The sequence below is a fragment of the Rattus rattus genome, chromosome 5 (assembly GCF_011064425.1).
Source record: "Rattus rattus isolate New Zealand chromosome 5, Rrattus_CSIRO_v1, whole genome shotgun sequence".
In the NCBI taxonomy this organism is placed as follows: Eukaryota; Metazoa; Chordata; class Mammalia; order Rodentia; family Muridae; genus Rattus; species Rattus rattus.
The window spans coordinates 89313874-89331886 of NC_046158.1; the positions used below are offsets into that span (position 1 = coordinate 89313874).

Below are 18013 nucleotides of genomic sequence, written 5' to 3' on the forward strand. Positions count from 1 at the left end.
TTAGCATAACAATGCCTTCTTAGTTTCAAATACTCTGAAATGGAATGAAGTGTGTCTTATTATTTCTTCTAATTCATTTTAGTTAGAAGTCTCTTTAGTCCAATATTAAGATAGTGACAGCTGGTTACTTTCTGCAGAGTACTTTTTCCCATTTTTTAAAATTCTATGGTAGTATCTATTTTTAAAGCTAAGATGTGTTTTTTGTGTGTTTTTTTTCTTTATCGGTAACAAATAGTCAGATTTTGTTTCTTGATTTGTTTAATCAGCCTGTATTGTTTGACTGGAGAATTAAGGCTATTAATAGTTAAAGTTATTATTGGTGTTATTTGTAGGAATAGCATTATTAATTTTTAGGGTTGTTGTGTTCTTGGTGGTACCTTGTGTTTTCATAATTATGCATTCATGTTTGTTCCAAAAATGTAGACTTTTTGATATTTTTAAAAGTTGTAGATGATTAATAAGTATCTGTAACAAGACTAATTAATTCTGTTATCTAAATTAAATTACTACTTTTTGACAACATACCTTGGTTTATTTGCTTCTCCATAAATCTATTGGGACACTTGTTGCATCTGAAAAAAAAAATAGTCAGATGTTAGTTATCACCCTTAAGTGAGTTAACAAGTTGTAGCTCAGCGGATGAAAGTGTGCTTCGCAAACACACTGTGTCTTTGGTTCTCACCAAACACGTTGTTTTCAATGATCAGAAAATTATTCACAATCTACAGAACCTAAAAGACATGTCTCCTCATGCTAATTATTATCACAAAGTAATAAAATCAAATAGGGACTAATTAAAAGTATACAATGGCACCTAGTCTATGGGACACATCATTTCAGAATTAAGCTGGAATGTGAAGCCTGAAACTAAGATTGAGTAAAAAGTGGGCACAGCCAGGCTAAACGTCGCCAAGAGACTAAGGCAAAGCATGTCAAAGATACCTAGAGCTTGTGCGGGTATAACCATTTTGATTTATGTTTATTCATTTATGGATCTATGTGTTTGTTTAGGGTGTGTCTGTGTGGGTGTGCATGTATATATGCCATGAAGCATTCATGTAGGTCTTGGTCAGTTGACTATTTGTGGGACAACTTATTCTCTTCTTTCACATATGGGCTTTGAAAATTGAGCCAAGGTCATCAGGCTTTGCAGCAAAGGCTTCTACTCACAGAGTAGCCTTGCATATTCAGGAACAACCGTTTTCTGATGAGTAATTTACAGGAAAGTTTTAAGTAAATTTAAAATGTAAAAATTCACTTCCATGTATTCTATAGTTCATGGTGATGTCTCAAAAATAAGAACACAGGACCTTTTGAAATTTATTGGTGTGGGCGTGTGTGTGTTTGTGCGCATGGGTGCCTGCGTGTGTGTCTGTGTGAGTGCTTGTGTTCCTATGTGTGTATGACCCAAATGGATGGGAAGGCATTGGCTGCACTCACCAGTGCATTTACTTCTTTGGAGTAAAGATTACTTCAGGTATATTTCTCTCTCTTATCCACTTTATATTTTTGAAACAAGGTTTCATTCTGACTGAGAGCTCATAGTTCATTCAAGACTAGCTTGACTGAGAGCGCCCATATTCCCTGCCCCTTCCCACTCCCCATTTCTGTAGTTAGTCACCATGTCAAACTTTTGAGTAGGTGCTGGAATCCGAACTCATGTCCTTGCATTGGCATGGAAACACACTTTGCCAACAGAGCTCTCTCCAATTCATTTATTTTTGTTTTTCAGCAGCATTCATTGTGGCCTTAACTCAGCAGCTGTAAGCGGCAAGCCTAAGAGTCCACCAAGTTAAAAATAAGAACTACACCAGAACTGTGAAACTGAAAGGATAACCAACCATTTTCAGGCAGTCTTCCAAGCCACTTGTTGATGGTTGAGAGTTTGAGGAAGATGCCGTCTGGTTTTCTCTCAGAATAAGACTTTTTCCAGGTCCTGGGATGCTGTCAAAACAGCCAGCAGAAGAGCACTCGGTCAGAGGCCTCATGCTTTTTGCATTCACTGCAGAGCTGCTGTGCTGTATTTCCTCCTGCAGCTTTGACTTGTTCTTCTCTGAATTTTCATTACTCCTAAGGAGAGTGTAAACAGTAAAGTCTGAAGCTGCTACTTTTGCTGAAGATCTATTCATTTGCTTGCATTTTAACAATACTGCCATGCGATTAAATGAAATTTCTATGGAAATGGCAGTTAACAGTATATTTGAGTATATTCACTGTGTGTGTGTGTGTCTGTCTCTCTCTCTCTCTCTCTCTCTCTCTCTCTCTCTCTCTCTCTCTCTGTGTGTGTGTGTGTGTGTGTGTGTGTGTGTGTGTGAGTGAGTGAGTGAGTGTATATGTGATACATATATATGGGTAGGAGTGGGCTGTACTTGTGGGTATAAATCTTTTCCAAAGACAGTTCATGCAATTCAAAATATATTGCAAATACAAAAAAAAGGGAGTAGGTACAGCTGTCAATGATGTGCACCTTGACAGATAAGACTCTGCATATCTAGACTGACTATACTTATTTTCTTCATGATGTTATTGGAATATGTAATACAACATACAGAGAGTAACATAAGATACTAGATGTCCATTTTCTTGTTTAAAAGGATTTCTTTTGTGAAAATTTGTTATGGCATCAATGTTCTTCTTAAATATATATGTTCTATAAACTATAATGAAAGAGCAACATGTGGATTTTATTATAGTAGAACTCTGTCCCCTGGAGAAGATAGGGCTTTTGCCTTCTTAAACTCTTAGCAATTGTAATTTTCTATACCAGAACTGTCAAACACTGGGTCTTTTTATCCTTACATGGGATTAAGGCCTCATGAGTCTTTACTTCCCCATGTGGACATTATAGAAAGTTAATTGTTGCAAGAGAGAATGAATCTTCCTTAGTGGTTGCTGTAGTTCCATGTAGGTTCATCTTTCTGTGAGAAAGTCTTCACCTAAGCTCTTATAATTTACCCTGATTCCACTCTCTGGCTCACAAAGCCACCCTGAGTAAAATAGACACAGTTAAATCATTACTAAGGCAGCAAGGGTGGGACTTGCCAATCTATTTTCGCAATGAATAATTTTTAACTATTTTTGTGGTCTAGGCTTTGTTTTGCCCCCATGTTAATCTTTCCCTATTCCGCGATATGCCTTTATGAAGAGTATAGAGACTAAGAATATTTTGTGTCCAGACTCCCTCTGGTGGTAAAAAGGGCACAGCAAAGAAACAATCATTTACCAACTACCAGATTGTGCCTAGGGAAGTAGGGGTGGTGGCACTTGTACCCTTGGTTTTAAGCTACATTATGTTAAAGACGATTTTACATTCAATATTTATATTTATGAGAATTCTTACAATAAGGGTTGTGTCAATAACACTGTATTAATCACAGAGTTTTAAAAATACTCAAATGAAAATATATTCAATTGACTAAGTATATGAAAATAGTGGAGAAAAGGAGCAGGTGGGAAGAAGAACTGTGAAGGGGAAATGGGAGAGGAAACAGAATTTGAGATGTATATAAATAAAGTAATTAGTTAAAAAAGTCAAAAAGATCAAAATGAAAAACAAAATATTGTCTATAGTAAAAAGGAGAAGCGTTTAGAGTGAACATCTAAACTTCAGTCAATATAATATTTCCAGAAATAATGTCTCTGAATTAACATTAACAATTAACCCTCACAAAGAGTATTTTGCTAACACTTGGAATTCAGAGAAAAATTATTGAATTTACTGTGCTACATATATGTTTTTACTTACTTGTTTAAGTAATATTGAAATGATTTTCTAATGCTTAATTCTTCATAATAGAGGTACTTATAGCGTTCCAGTTCTAATACACGTAATGCTCTGCTCACTTTCAGTTTAGAGAGTGTAGATTTAAGGCTTCTAATTTTGGTTTCCATCGCATTTATTGTTGAAGTTGTATAGCTCTCCTTCAAGAATTCTGAATAAGGTTTACTTGTTGCTTGTGCCTGGAACATTTATATCAAAGCAATCACACTCAGCTAATGCAGGGTTTGATGACTAGTTTTAAGTTAGTGAATTAGAAACAATTCAAATATAAAGTAAGAGATGCTGGAATCTCAAGTATTCATCAATATCAGTTACATCGCATCAAATTGCAATTTTCTATATGTAAGCATGTTTGCCTTTAGAATATAATTTTTAGTTGGAACATGGGGAAGGATGGGAAATATTATTTGCAGTACTTTAGCAGAAAATAAAAACTCTGTGCTGGTTGGGAAACAGCCTAGCACTCACAGCTCCTCAAAAGGTTATGCAGTGTTATCACATAACTCAACAATCTCACAAATAAGTATTCTTTCAAGAAAAAGGGAAAAAATGAGAATGTATATATTCATGTGTATACCAGGATCACTTATATGCTGTAAGCAAAAGCAACTGTAAGTGAAAACAACATCTAATGGATCATTAAATAAAATGTATACATATATAAATGTAAGAGAACATTAGTAATAATAAAAAATCAAACAGTAAAACATACTACAATAGGACTAGACTTTGAAACATCATGTTAATTAAAAGACGTCAATATGCAAAGAAGCTATTTTCTTGAAATGTCCAGAAATAGGTAAGTCTGTAGAGAAAAATCTAGCTTGGTATATCCATAAGACTGAGTAGGTGAGGGTTATGTGATGGAAAAAAAGCAAAAATTTATTTTGAAAATAAAATATGGTTATAAAATTATGATTATAATAGAGAGCTATGAATATATTAAAACCATTGAATATTACAATTGAAATATTGCATATCATGGACAGTAATTATATATCAATATATTGATACAAAATGCCTTTATAGTCATTTTAGGTTCATGTACTGCTTGTCTTTAAAATCTGGTGAGATATCAAGTCACAAGACAATCAAAGAATAGAGTTTTAATAATTGAACTTTTCCTATTATATTAATTCTCTCACAGTACTTCAGCATATTTATTTACATGCTGAAAGTATAGAGAAGTTTGTATTTTTCTCAGTAAAATGAATTTTGAGCCCAAAATTGTTTAACTTTACCAAGCATCCTGGCATTGTAGCCGGAGTACTAATTCCAAGTTGGCAGGTTTCAAAATCTCCATGAGAACCACATTCTCCAATTTCATGTCTACGATCTGTCATCTTAAAGGATTTCCCAATTCTGTTAATATGTAATGAATAAATATGTTAATAACTTTAATAATTGCTAAAATAAATCCATAACAATACATTTTATCACAAAAATATGTCTTTAAGTTGTACTCCTCTTATTTGATTGTAGCTAATTTTCCCTCAATGAATTCTAATTAATAATCATAAAAATAACCTAAAATGAATTTTGTGTAACAGCTGAACATATTAATGTTTGAAGTAGTATGTACATATAAAACATTAAGTCCTTATCATCTGTCAACAGAGGTTAGTTCAAAGTATGAAAAGAAAAAATAAAATCATACACAAGTGATACACTAAGAAAATTCAAATATACATGTAATTATTGACTATGAAATTAATATCACTGTAGTTATATTAAAAGCAAATTGAGGAATGATGAAAACCGTAGGAAGTGGAAGAAGTGTGTGAGCAGGTGGTACACCATTGTATGAAGTGAACTTAATCAAGACCAGGTTCTGTTGACAATAGTTATTTATCAAAAAATTAAAGTTTAACTATAAAAGTTATTTTAAATCATTGGTAAAGTATTTAGCTGACCTAGAAAATGGAGTATTTGAAGATTCCCAGTGGTCAATATTTACAACCTATACTCTTGGGGAAATAGGATTAAATAAAATGTATGAAATCCTCAAAGTGTAAAACTAATTAAATGTACATAAGGAAAATATGATTGAACACTACATGTTTACACATACACTCACACACACACACACACACACACACACACACACACACACAAATTATAGAACAACAGACCTTTAATTTGGAAGAGCAATGGAAGAGAAGTTGGTACATGAGAGGGATGTGTATGGAGGAAAGGGAAAAAGAAATGATATAATTATATGTGGATTTCAAAAAGTAATTTTGAACACGAAAACAAAATATAAAAGTGATGAGATTTATAAATATTAACATAATAATTCAAGATAAAACAAAGTTAGGCATGTTATTAGGAAAGATATTTGTCTGCACAAAATTTTTGTTTGTTAGATGTGCAGAAGAATAAATTTGTGAGTGCTCAAGGGTTTCTGGAACTAATTGTCACCAGGTGACAATGCATGCCTACAGCAGCCTCTGAATCATTCCACACTTAATCAACGGCATTACTTTGTTCAAGGTAACTAGTGTTTTTCTTAAAATATCAATAAACTGATACATCCAAATATTTAATAACATGTGTACTTCGGGCATGTGGAAGATGCCAACAGCAACATGTTTATCTCCCTCATATGTATCCCATACATTATAAAGGAAAGATGCAGAAGAGCAACAAACTTGATCAAGGTAATTATGACATTGTTAGATATGACAGAATATATGTATGAAAATCTTTCTATCCTGAAGGCAATGAAACTCAAAATGAATCGAAGAGTGGAAACTCATACAAGAAATAAACATTGGTAGCACATGAAGTAGAACACAGTTGATGCTACATACCAAAGGCAGTGTAGTGTTTGCTGTCAAAATCCCTGAAGAATACACAGAATATTTCAATATTTTTCTATTAAAAACGTTTGGTCACATTGTTGAAATATATTATGTATTTTTGTTTCTGTTTTTTTTTAATTTATTTATTTTATATATGTGAGTAGACTGTGACTGTCTTCAGACACACCAGAATAGGGCATCAGATCCCATTACAGATGGTTGTGAGCCACCATGTGGTTGCTGGGATTTGAACTCAGGACCTCTGGAAGAGTTGTCAATGCTCTTAACCACTGAACCAGCTTCCCAGCTCCTATTATGTATTTTTAATATATACACATATGTAATATGTATATGTGCAGCACTTGGAAGGCTGAAACTGAAGGATGACAATTTGAAGCCAGGCTGGCCTTATATTCAAAACATTGTCTCAAAAATAAGTTTGTTATGAGTTTTTGGAGTACACTTTTAGAAAAACTTTTATTTAAATGTTAAAATAAAATGTAAATTAAATTTCTATTTAGACATGTCTAAGATTATAGTTAAATCGCTGAGTTTGTCTTACAGAGTAGGAACTTACCCAACTAGTTCTTTATCTACTTCATGATCTTGTTTTTGCTGAGTCTCCAAACTAAGTTGAATAGATTGTTTTAAGTCACTGAGTCCTTTGCTTAGGTCTCTCACGTCATCTTCAGACTATTAAAAAACATGGGATATAATTTTGAAATTCTAGAGGCTTACTTATTTTCATTCAAATATCATTCAAATATCAAATATCATACTCAAGAGTTTGTGAGGCATGTGTTTAGAGGGGCATAATAAATATCATAAACTTGATGAAGCAAGGAAAGAAGACAGAAATCAATTACTTTTCTTCGAACATCTCAAATTGACACACATGTGCATTGCCTATTTTGTTAAGTTGCTAACAGTTATTTGAATAAACTGCAAGATTTTGGTAATAATCATTAATAAAAATAAAGGAAAGTTAGTATTTCCTATGATGTTTACCATCAGTGAACAAATGTCTCACAAGGAAGCCACAGGTATTTATTAAGTCCTAGACTGAGTATAAGAAAAAATGTTTCTCTAGTAATCTGGAAATACTGGAAATACAAAGCATTAAGTAAGTTTAACTTGGCCTCCAACTTCCATAAATATTTCAGATGAAAGGACTAATATTCCCCCAAGCCCCTCTACGTGAACTATCACTATTTATAAAAACAAATATGACACTTTATATAATGGATATAAATATATGTGTGTATGTATACATACATATATATGTATATGCATACATATATACATAGACATACAAATATTCTTTGATTTTCTGAGTTAGAATTAAGGAGGATATTTTACATTTAACTCATGCTCAACAACAGAAGAATCATGTCCAAAACTTTTTTGTTTATGGTGGTCCTACTTTTAAGATTCTACAGCATTTATACTTTGATACTTTATTTTTTGAGAGGAATGGGAAAGCAGGCTAACACAATGATTTGAAAATCATCTCATTAGTACCTGATAATTCGTATATTTAATCATTCACCTTGTTTTCTACTCTTAAGTTGGTTGACTGCTATACTGTGTAAGTAACCTGGGGTTTGCTCTTTGAAACTAAGCAATAAAATAAGGTTCAGTTATAATTTGACACAGGTATTCCCTATTTCTTGGTAACTGAGGATGAAAACATCATGAAAGCTATAAGCCAATATATAGAGATATACACTTTAATAATAATAATAATAATAATAATAATAATATGAATATGCATTTTAATTTCACTCAAATGAAAAATTTTTATGAAATTTCCTGTGTCAAATATGATAAATCTATAAATAAATAGTTCATTCTATGTCAATAATCCTTAAGTCTTACTCTGTTCACAATACAAATCATACAGAAAGGATTTCTTACTATGAATTAAGTCTCATAGTTTAATGGGAAAGTTGTTTTTATGTGTACCCAGAGGTAGGGAAATGTATGCTTTCACACACAGTTCCAGACAGTAGTACCCAAATGATACCTATGGTAGGTGCTGTTTGACACTATCTGTGTCATTGTGGCCTCAGCCATCAATCATTCAAGGAAGACATGATAAAGAGGCATAAAGGAACTTCATTTTGAAAATTAAAATATTTTCTAGTGTACTACTATCTATAACAATTAAAATCGTAATAATCACTGCAGCAATAAACTTACTTAAACTGAAGTAAGTTAAACAACAAAGGAATTTTCTCTCTTCTTACATTAATGAGATATTTTAAATATGTCCAGAAGTTACTATATTTTTGTCTTTTAGGATTGTTTAGTGCATGGTAAGAGTTTCAGATGCCTTTACGACTTAAACATTTACAGGAATTTAAATGTCAGTCACTCACTTATGATTCAGTGTAACAAACCTAGAAATTGGTAGAAACTCTTAAAAGTCCTGTAGTATACACAAAGGCACAATGGCACAGTAGCGTTGCCTGTCCATACACATCTCTAGCTATCTTCAGATGCTAAAATGTAATGTGATAAAATTAAAAATGTAACTGCTTGATCAGATTTACTCAATCAAGGTAATTTGTATCTCGTGAAAATGAAAGTTTGAGGGCTACTTTAAAAATTACAAAATTTCCCATCCAGATCCAACTCCCTTTCTGTCTCTTATTATAAATGCACTGGCTTCTAGGCGATTAACAACAAAATAAAATAGAAAATAAAGTGAAAACTATCATGTCAAAGTTGGATAAGCCAAGCCAAGAGAAAAATAGAAGATCCTCCAGATAAGGGACAAGAATCGGGACCCACTCATTTACACATTCATGAGTCTCAAAAATTACTAAGCTGAACTTTGTATAATATCTGTGCAAAGGTCGTGATGCAGACCACTGTAAGCCCCCGTCCATTGGGGAGGAACAGAGAAGAATACAGGGAAGGGAAACTGTATTCAAATTACATTCTATGAGAAAAGCATCTGTTTAATAAAAGGAAAAATAAAATTCAATGAAAATGTGAAATTTATTTCTCTAATTAATAATATGCATTACTAGAACCTTATCTTTCAATGCATAAGTCAATAAATAAATTGTATGTCAACTTGAAAATAAGAATTAGATTACAAATATGAACCTCAAAAGAAAATACATTACTCAAACGCACCGTCCATGGGTAGTGTGCCATGCAGACCTGAGTTGATTCTGTGCTTGAGGAAGGCAACACCAAGTTTTCCCCTGGGAGGAAATCTTTGTTTTCCAGTTCGTGGGTTTTTTCCACACAAGAGCACTCATGAACAAGCCTTGTATTCAGGGTGTTTGATGCAGAAATGTTTTGTTGAAATTTCATGTGAAGTTCTGTATGGGACTGTTCTCGACTCTCATTAGTCCTGTTGAGAACAAAGAGGCATATATTGAGTAGTAATCATGAAAAAAATCCTACATAATGTTCAGTAAAAATTTTGCCACAATAATTAGTGTTTGAAGATAATCCTAACACTGAAAATTATGCCACACTATACCTACTTCTCTCAATATATGTTTGAAATCATTTTAAAGAAGACATGTACTGTAGGTTTAGGAAGATGGCTCTTCAGGTAAACTGCTTGCATCATTAGTCATGGCAGCATGGGACCAGAGTACAGATCCTCAAACCCATGAAAGTACCAGGTAGATGTGTGGTCCACTATAAACCTCTGTGATTGTGAAGCAGACATAAGGCGTTCCTAAAGCAACCATATCATCAGATTAGCCAAAAAAGTTAGTTCTCATTTGAAGAGATCATGTTCAATATGTAAGAAGAGTAACTGAGAAAGACATCCACTAATTAAATCACACCTCACTATATATATATATATATATATATATATATATATATATATATATATATGAAAGAGACAGAAAGAGAGAGAGAGAGAGAGAGAGAGAGAGAGAGAGAGAGAGAGAGAGAGAGAGAGAGAATAGTTATACTTTGGGGGAAGATTTGGTACCAAAAGAAAGCAAACCGTGTAAGAGACAGCAGTAATGTATGACTACTTAACTGGTAAAGTAGTGCTGAGAGGAGTCATAATTATTGAGGTTAGATTAGAAATACTTGAATTTAAAATAAACTTATGTTACATGGTAAACATATTCATATTCAAATGAATATTGCTTCCGCTCACCTGTTTAGCTCATGCAATAAGAAGTTTTTATTTCTTAGTTCTGCTAGATAGAATCGCTTATATTTTTCCAGTTCTCTTTTGCTGAATTCTTTGGAAATTTTAACACTAGAGACTTCAGACTTCAGACTTTTGATTGTGTTTTCCATCTCAGTTATTACTGTAGTGTGGTCATTCCACATGTTCTGATTTTCCTGAGCCGCTGTCTCTGTCTACAGAAAAGAGACATTTATATTTAGAGAGCATTTGATTTCAAATAATTGTCATATATTTGATATGTTTCCTTTTGACATTTGATTCCTTTAGTGTTGAGGGATGATTCTGAATGCAATTTTTAAATATGTGAAAAATATGCCATTGCTTAATATATCTACCACCCATGTAAACAGCATTAAATATGCACTGTAAAACCTGATTAATCATTGAAGTAGTGCTGAACCCTCGCCTTGGCATTTTGCTAGAAATACACTCTACACCCTAGCTACGTTATCACTCCTATCCATTTCTCCCCATGGAATTACTTAATTCAAAGAGAAATTGGGAGTTGCTCAGTGAGTCTGATTTCTCCATAGGTCGTCTCACATCCATGCACATCTTTGCAGCTGAGCAGGTGGTGGGGTTGAGGTTGTGCCCAGCCATCAGTAATTGCAAGAGTGTCCTCTGCATTAAGAACGGCTTTGTTAGCTCATTGACCCAACGCTGAGTCTCAGCTAGTTGTGCCTATGGGGTAGATTTATTGTCAGAAGCATGGTTGTACATGTTTCCCTATAGACAAAGTAAATAATAAGTTTCCAGAAAAGTGGACAGTCTGCAATACCAAAAGCATCAGGACCTGTGTTTCAAGTTATATGGAATAAGACTTTAGTCAAAATTAAAGGAAAAATAATTCTAAATTGAAGTGTATAACCAATAGAGAATAGTGGCAAAAGTAAAAAGGAATTAGGAGACAGACTTGATTAATGCATGTTGTGTGCATGCACAAAATTATTAAACAATAAAAATCCATTTCCAATGGGACATTTCATAATTTCCTAAAGTACTCCAACATTTCCTTGACAGAAAAGGGTATTAACGTGAAACTGACTTACAGAATTGGTACTCCGTGCCAGGTTTTTGAGCGGATTTTGCACACATCTTTGCAGTTGTTCAATTTCCTCTTTTTGTTTCTTTACTGTCGCTATTAACGAGGTGTTTTCTAGTTCCAATCTAAAAGGTGTATTTTAAAAATAAATTTTTACACATACTGTGTTTTTATTGTCACATTATTGATACATTTTATATTGTAGTTATCATGTGCTACGTTTCACTATGGAATTTTCACAGAGGTATATTTTATGCTGTGTTCTAATTATGCTATTCAACGATCATATCCTGACCCTTCCCTTCTCCCTGCATTCTTTCTTTTCTTCCGTGCAGGTGTTTTCTTGTATCATCTATTCAAACTAATCTCTTCTTACTTTCCATTAGGACTTTGTATTCACTTTCATAGCCTTCTTTCCTACTTCTAACTTTCTCTCACACAAACAAGGCAAACACATGTATATATATTTTTTTTCGTATACACTGACTGTATAAATGAAATAGTTAAATATGACTGATACATAAATTCTGCCATTTGGGGGCCTTAAAAAATTGAGCAAGATGCAGGTTCCTGAATAATCATGTATTTTTCTTTCTCCTTTTGATATTGTTTGGACAATAATGTCTGTCATGCATGCAAACCCATGATATACTTGTGAGTTACTTCCCAAACTGTATTTCAGGAAACATACAACAATTTTTACAGTGTTTTCACATTTATCATAACTTGAATAATTCTCATGGTACTTATTTGCTACATAAGCATGCTGCTTTAAAGATTACATTTGTAGGTGATCTTCCATCTTCTGTGCATGTTCTTTTTCTTTTTTTAGCTAAATGAAAGATAAAATAGTCTTAGTAATGTTTTGAAACAAATTGATCTATCCTCTATTTATGCACTGAATCTTTTATAAGAAAAGCAGAACCTTTATGGCTGCTTTTATGTTACTACTGCAGGTTTAATTTAGTTGTTGCAACAGGATTCTCACAGCCCACAAAGCAGGACATCATATTCCACTATCCTTCATAAAAAATGAACTGATGCTGCTATAGGGCTGAGATGCATCATATTTCTATTTCCATTTTTGCTTTATCAAATATTGAAGCTGACAAAAAGGGAGGAAGGCCCTTATGATCCTTGTGATCATTGCTTTACAAAGGTCACAGAGTGGTTTTAATATAAAAGCTTTCTCTCTATCTCTCTCATATATACATATATATGATAAAAGCAATGCTATCAATAGTAAACATTGAAATAACATTGTATTTGCGTGCTTCTGTGTGTATGTGCATGTGTGTGTTTGTGTGCATGCATGCATTTTGTGTGTGTGTGTGTGTGTGTGTGTGTGTGTGTGTGTGTGTGTGTGTGTGTGTGTGTGTGTAGGGGGAGAGTTGTAGCTGAAGACAGCCTGAAGTGTTCTTTAGGTACTGTTAACTTGGTTTTTTTTGTGTCTTGATGCTAAGTATGGAACTGAACAAATAGGATAGGCGGGCCTGAGGTGAACCCTAAGGAGTCATCCATCTCTGTCTCCCAAGAGCTGTTACTAGAAGCATACACAATCATGCCTATTTTTAGAAAGGTTCAGGGGAACAAACATAAATCTTTCTGTCTTTCTACTTGCTTTGCAAACACTTTGCCTAGTGTGCTGTCTTCCTAGCCCCTGGCAGGGGATCTTTAGTTATAATTAGACATTTTACTGAAGAGCATGAGCAACAGGTTGGGGCAGTTTCAGCACAGATGCCCAAATGTGAACCTGTGGGTATTAGTCACAGCCTAGTACTACATGATGTTTGTCCTGAAATATGTTAACATCGCTATATCTAATTTTTCAATCAGTAAAATATAAATGATATCATTTACCACTCTGCAACACTGGGAAGGTTAACTAGGTAATGCAGGGAGCCTCCAGGCCTGGAGAGGGCAGAGATGGGTGCTCACAGGAGGACTCTGATGTGGCTTTAAAGTCTGAGGGTCTCCAGACATTCCAGCTATCTAACTATACTGAAACGCTGACGATAATTTCTAAAAAGTCCTAAAAACTTTTCTTGCTCTTTCAGAAGGTAAAAAGCTGCAGGTGTAGGCATTTGGCCCCAGTAGCCTAACAGTGGGGGAATAAGTAATGTGGCCTTTGTTCTACCTCAGCAGGACCTGTGCAACTCTAATTTTAAGCCTGCTAGTCTAGTCAGAAGTGGAAGTTGCAGGAAGAAAAAGGGATACTTTGAAAAGTGATTATAGTATTTATTACTAAGTTCTAAAATGTTTGTTTCCTATGAAAGCTATCTAAAAAAAAGGGGGTAAAGAGAATGAATGGAAAAGAGGATAAGGAGAAAGAAATCTCATCTCTTTGTCCTCAGTATTTATACATCTTTCAGAGTACATGAGCACATGTTAAAAAGATCATCACAAGTTCATACATAAAATCAATTCATAAATTGAAATAGAAGTTTATAGCAGAGAATGTTTATATGCATATCAATTATGAGCAATTATCTGGCTAAACATCCATCACCTGTCACAGCTCCATGGGTTCAATGAAGGTTTAAAACCATAGCTAAGTTATTAGTGAAGTTTTGTATAGATAAACACAGTCAATATTTTATCTTCTGTCCTAGCACCTATAATAAATCATTGCTTCCCTTTTGTGACCTTAGGTTAATGGTTTTACAACCTCTTAGAATGTGCTCTGAGTAGTAGAAAGTCTGGTTAATAAGTAAGAGAAATTAACTTGTAAGACATGGGAGACTGACATAGTTTTCATTGCAGTTTTGACTATAAAAAAGGACTTAATAGCAGTCCCACTATAACAGAGTTTAATAATCGCTGATATAATTTTAGGAGTTCTTAAAGAATAATCATTAAAACTTAAGAAGTTATCTGTTTTTCTATATAGCATCACTGCAAGACAGTTTATCTTTGTAGGTCTGTAGAGATCTGCTCAAAAGGGGTAGGCTAATACCTAGTTATTGTTATATATGACTAATAATAACAGGAAAAGCATATTAATAGCAGGACTCTTTCCTAAAATGAATTACTTTGGGCCTTGCTGATAGAGCAAGTCTTTTTTGAATTATAATCTGAGGCATGCCTTTTCTGCCCAGTCCTTTCACCCCTTCTGTCCAATTTTTTTTTGTTGGGACAGATGGCTAGGTAATCTACTCCCTGGAAGACACCATATCCTGAGGCCTTCCAGAAGATTCCTTGCACTCAGAGAATTTGGTAAGAATTCTCCTAAAGTCCCACAGCTTCCACTGGAAGCCAAGTGGTCTCAGGACACACATCACCCACCCACCCCAGAATCCCCACCAACTATCACTCCCTTCTGTGAAGTTCTTTTACTGGGACAGATGGCTAGCTAGTCTGATCCCCCGAAAGATACCATATCCTGAGGCATCCCAGGAGATCTACTGTACTTAGGGTATCTGACATCACAGCTAGAGACATCCCAGGAGATCCACTGAACTTAGGACACCATACCTTGAAGGCATCTAAGGAGTTCTTCTGTACACAGGGCAACTGGACAACAAATACCAGAGTCTAAAGACTGTACAGGGGATCTGTGATAGGCAGGACAACTGACACAAAAGACTGAAAGCCTACCTGGAGTTCTGCTGCACACAGGAAAATAGTAACTACAGTCCCTACCCCCCGGGGAACTGTTTCACAGGAAATCAATTTTACTGCTCCTCAGAGACCCAAGAGTCTGAAGGCCTCCTAGGATATCTACTGCAACCAGGGCAACAGGTCAGCAGCTTCTCTGACTCTCTGAAGACCCTCCAGGTGGAAGACCTCACAGGAGGTCTGCTGCAGCCACGGCTGTAGACCTACCAGAAGACCTGAAGCAACCCAGGGACAAAAGTCCAGACAGAGTCACCCAGACAAGCAAACACCTGGGATAAGCAGATGGCAAGAGGCAAGTACAAGACAATAAGCAACAAAACTCAATATACATCATTACTACCCAGTTTTTCTACTACAGCAAGCCCTGAATACACCAAGATACCTGAAAATAAGGAAGCTGACCTAAAACCCTATCTCATGAAGATAATAGTGTCCTTTAAGGAGGATATAAATAACTCAGTCAAAGAAATACAGGAAAACACAGGTAAACAGGTAGAAGCCCTTAAAGAGGAAATGAACAAATCCCTTAAAGAAATACAGGAATCATAAAACAGGTGAGGGAATTGCATAAAGCAGTCCAAGAGCTAAAACTAGAAGTAGAAACAATAAAGAAAACACAGATGAAGGCAAACCTGAAAATGGAAAACCTAGGAAAGTGGTAAAAAAATTACAGATTTAAGTATCATCAACAGAATATAAGAAATAGAAGATAGAATCTCAGGTGTAGGTATCTTAGAAGAGATCAACACAACTGTCAAAGAAAATTCAAAACATAAAAAATCCCTAACTCAAAGCATCCAGGAAATTCAGGACAAAATGAAAAGAGCAAATCTAAGAATAATTGGAATAGAAGAGAAGAAAAATTCCCAGCTCAAACGACCTGAAAATGTCTTCTACAGAGTTATAGAAGAAAACTTCCCCAACCTAAAGAAAGGGATGACAGTAAAGGTACAAGAAATCTATAGAACACCAAACAAATGGAACCAGAAAAGAAAATCCTTTCATCACATGATAATCAAAACACTAACTGGACAGAACAAAGAAAGAATATTAAAAGTTGCAAGAGAAAAGGGCCAAGTAACATACAAAGGTAGACCTAGTAGAATTATACCAGACTTCTCAACAGATACTGTGAAAGCCAGAAGAGCCTGGTCAGAGGTGATACAGACTCTAAGAGAACACAAATAACATCTCAGTCTACTACACCCAGCAAAATTCTCAAATCAATATAGATCAAGAAACCAAAATATTCCAGGACAAAAACAAATTCAAACAGTATCAATATACCAATCCATTCCTATAGAGGATTCTAAAAGGAAAACTCCAACACAAGGAAGCTATCTTCACCAAAGAAAAGACAAGATATTAAGTATCTCACAGAGAAGCCAAAAGGAGAGACCCACAACACATAAAGCCACCTACAAAAACAAATATAACAGGAACCAACAGTAATTTGTCTCTAATATCTCTCAATATTAATGGACTCAACTCACCTATAAAAAGACATAAGCTAACTGACTGGATATGCAAACAAGATTCAGCATTTTCCTGAATACAAGAAACACACCTCAATAATAAAGACAAACTCTGTCTCAGAGTAAAAGGATGGAAAAAGATCTTCCAAGCAAATGGTCCCAAGAAAAAAGCTGTAGTTGCCATCCTAATATCCAATAACATAGACTTTCAACCAAAAGTTATAAAGCATGATGAGGAAGGACACTTCATATTCTACAAAGGGAAGATGCACCAATAGAATGTCTCAATTCTAAACATCTACGCCTCACATGCAAGGGAACACACATTCATAAATGGAACATTACTAAAGTTCAAAACACACATTGAATCCCACCCCGAAATAATGGGAGACTTCAAATAACCCCTCTCACCAATGGATAGGTTATTAAAACAGAAACTAAGCAGAGACACAGTGAAACTAATATAGGTTGGCAGTAAACTGACCCAAAAGGAGTAAAAGGCAGGAAAGAGTCAAATTCAGGAACAAAATCAACCACGTAGAAACAAAGAGAACAATATAAAGAATCAACAAAACCAGAAGCTGGTTCTTTGAGAAAATCAACAAGATAGACAAACCCCTAGTCAAACTAACAAAAGTGCACAGAGGCAGTATCCAAATTAACAAAATCAGAAATGAAAAAGGAGACATAACAATAGCAATGGAGGAAATTCAGATCCTACTAGAAAAGATAATATTCAACAAAACTGGAACATCTAGATGAAATGGATGGTTTTTTTAGACAGATACCACATACCAAAGTTAAATCAAAAGCAGGTAAACTTTCTAAACATGTCCATATCCCATAAGGAAATAGAAGTCATTAAAGATCTCCCAACCAAAAAAAAGTCCAGGGCCAGATGGATTTAGTGCAGAATTCTACTAGACCTTCAAAGAAGGCCTGATACTAATATTCCTCAAACTATTCCATAAAATAGAAACAGAAGAAACACTACCTAATTCATTCTATGAAGTCACTGTAACTGATACCTAAAAGAGACAAGGACCTTTTGCTTACAAATAACAATGCAAAAATATTCAACAAATTTTTGCAAAAATATTTATTGAATATTTT

General features: G+C 34.6%; 1 protein-coding gene across 1 annotated transcript in view; it reads right to left on the reverse strand.

Annotated features, from left to right (window-relative positions):
* Positions 1–531: 531 nt before the first annotated feature.
* Positions 532–18013, reverse strand: part of LOC116900944 — a 176742-nt gene continuing 159260 nt past the window's right edge. The window contains 10 exon segments of the mRNA XM_032902585.1: positions 532–572; positions 1842–1928; positions 1931–2070; positions 3746–3960; positions 5023–5143; positions 7163–7278; positions 9733–9955; positions 10730–10938; positions 11815–11932; positions 12590–12639. Coding sequence (XP_032758476.1) covers positions 532–572; positions 1842–1928; positions 1931–2070; positions 3746–3960; positions 5023–5143; positions 7163–7278; positions 9733–9955; positions 10730–10938; positions 11815–11932; positions 12590–12639 — 1320 coding nt within the window.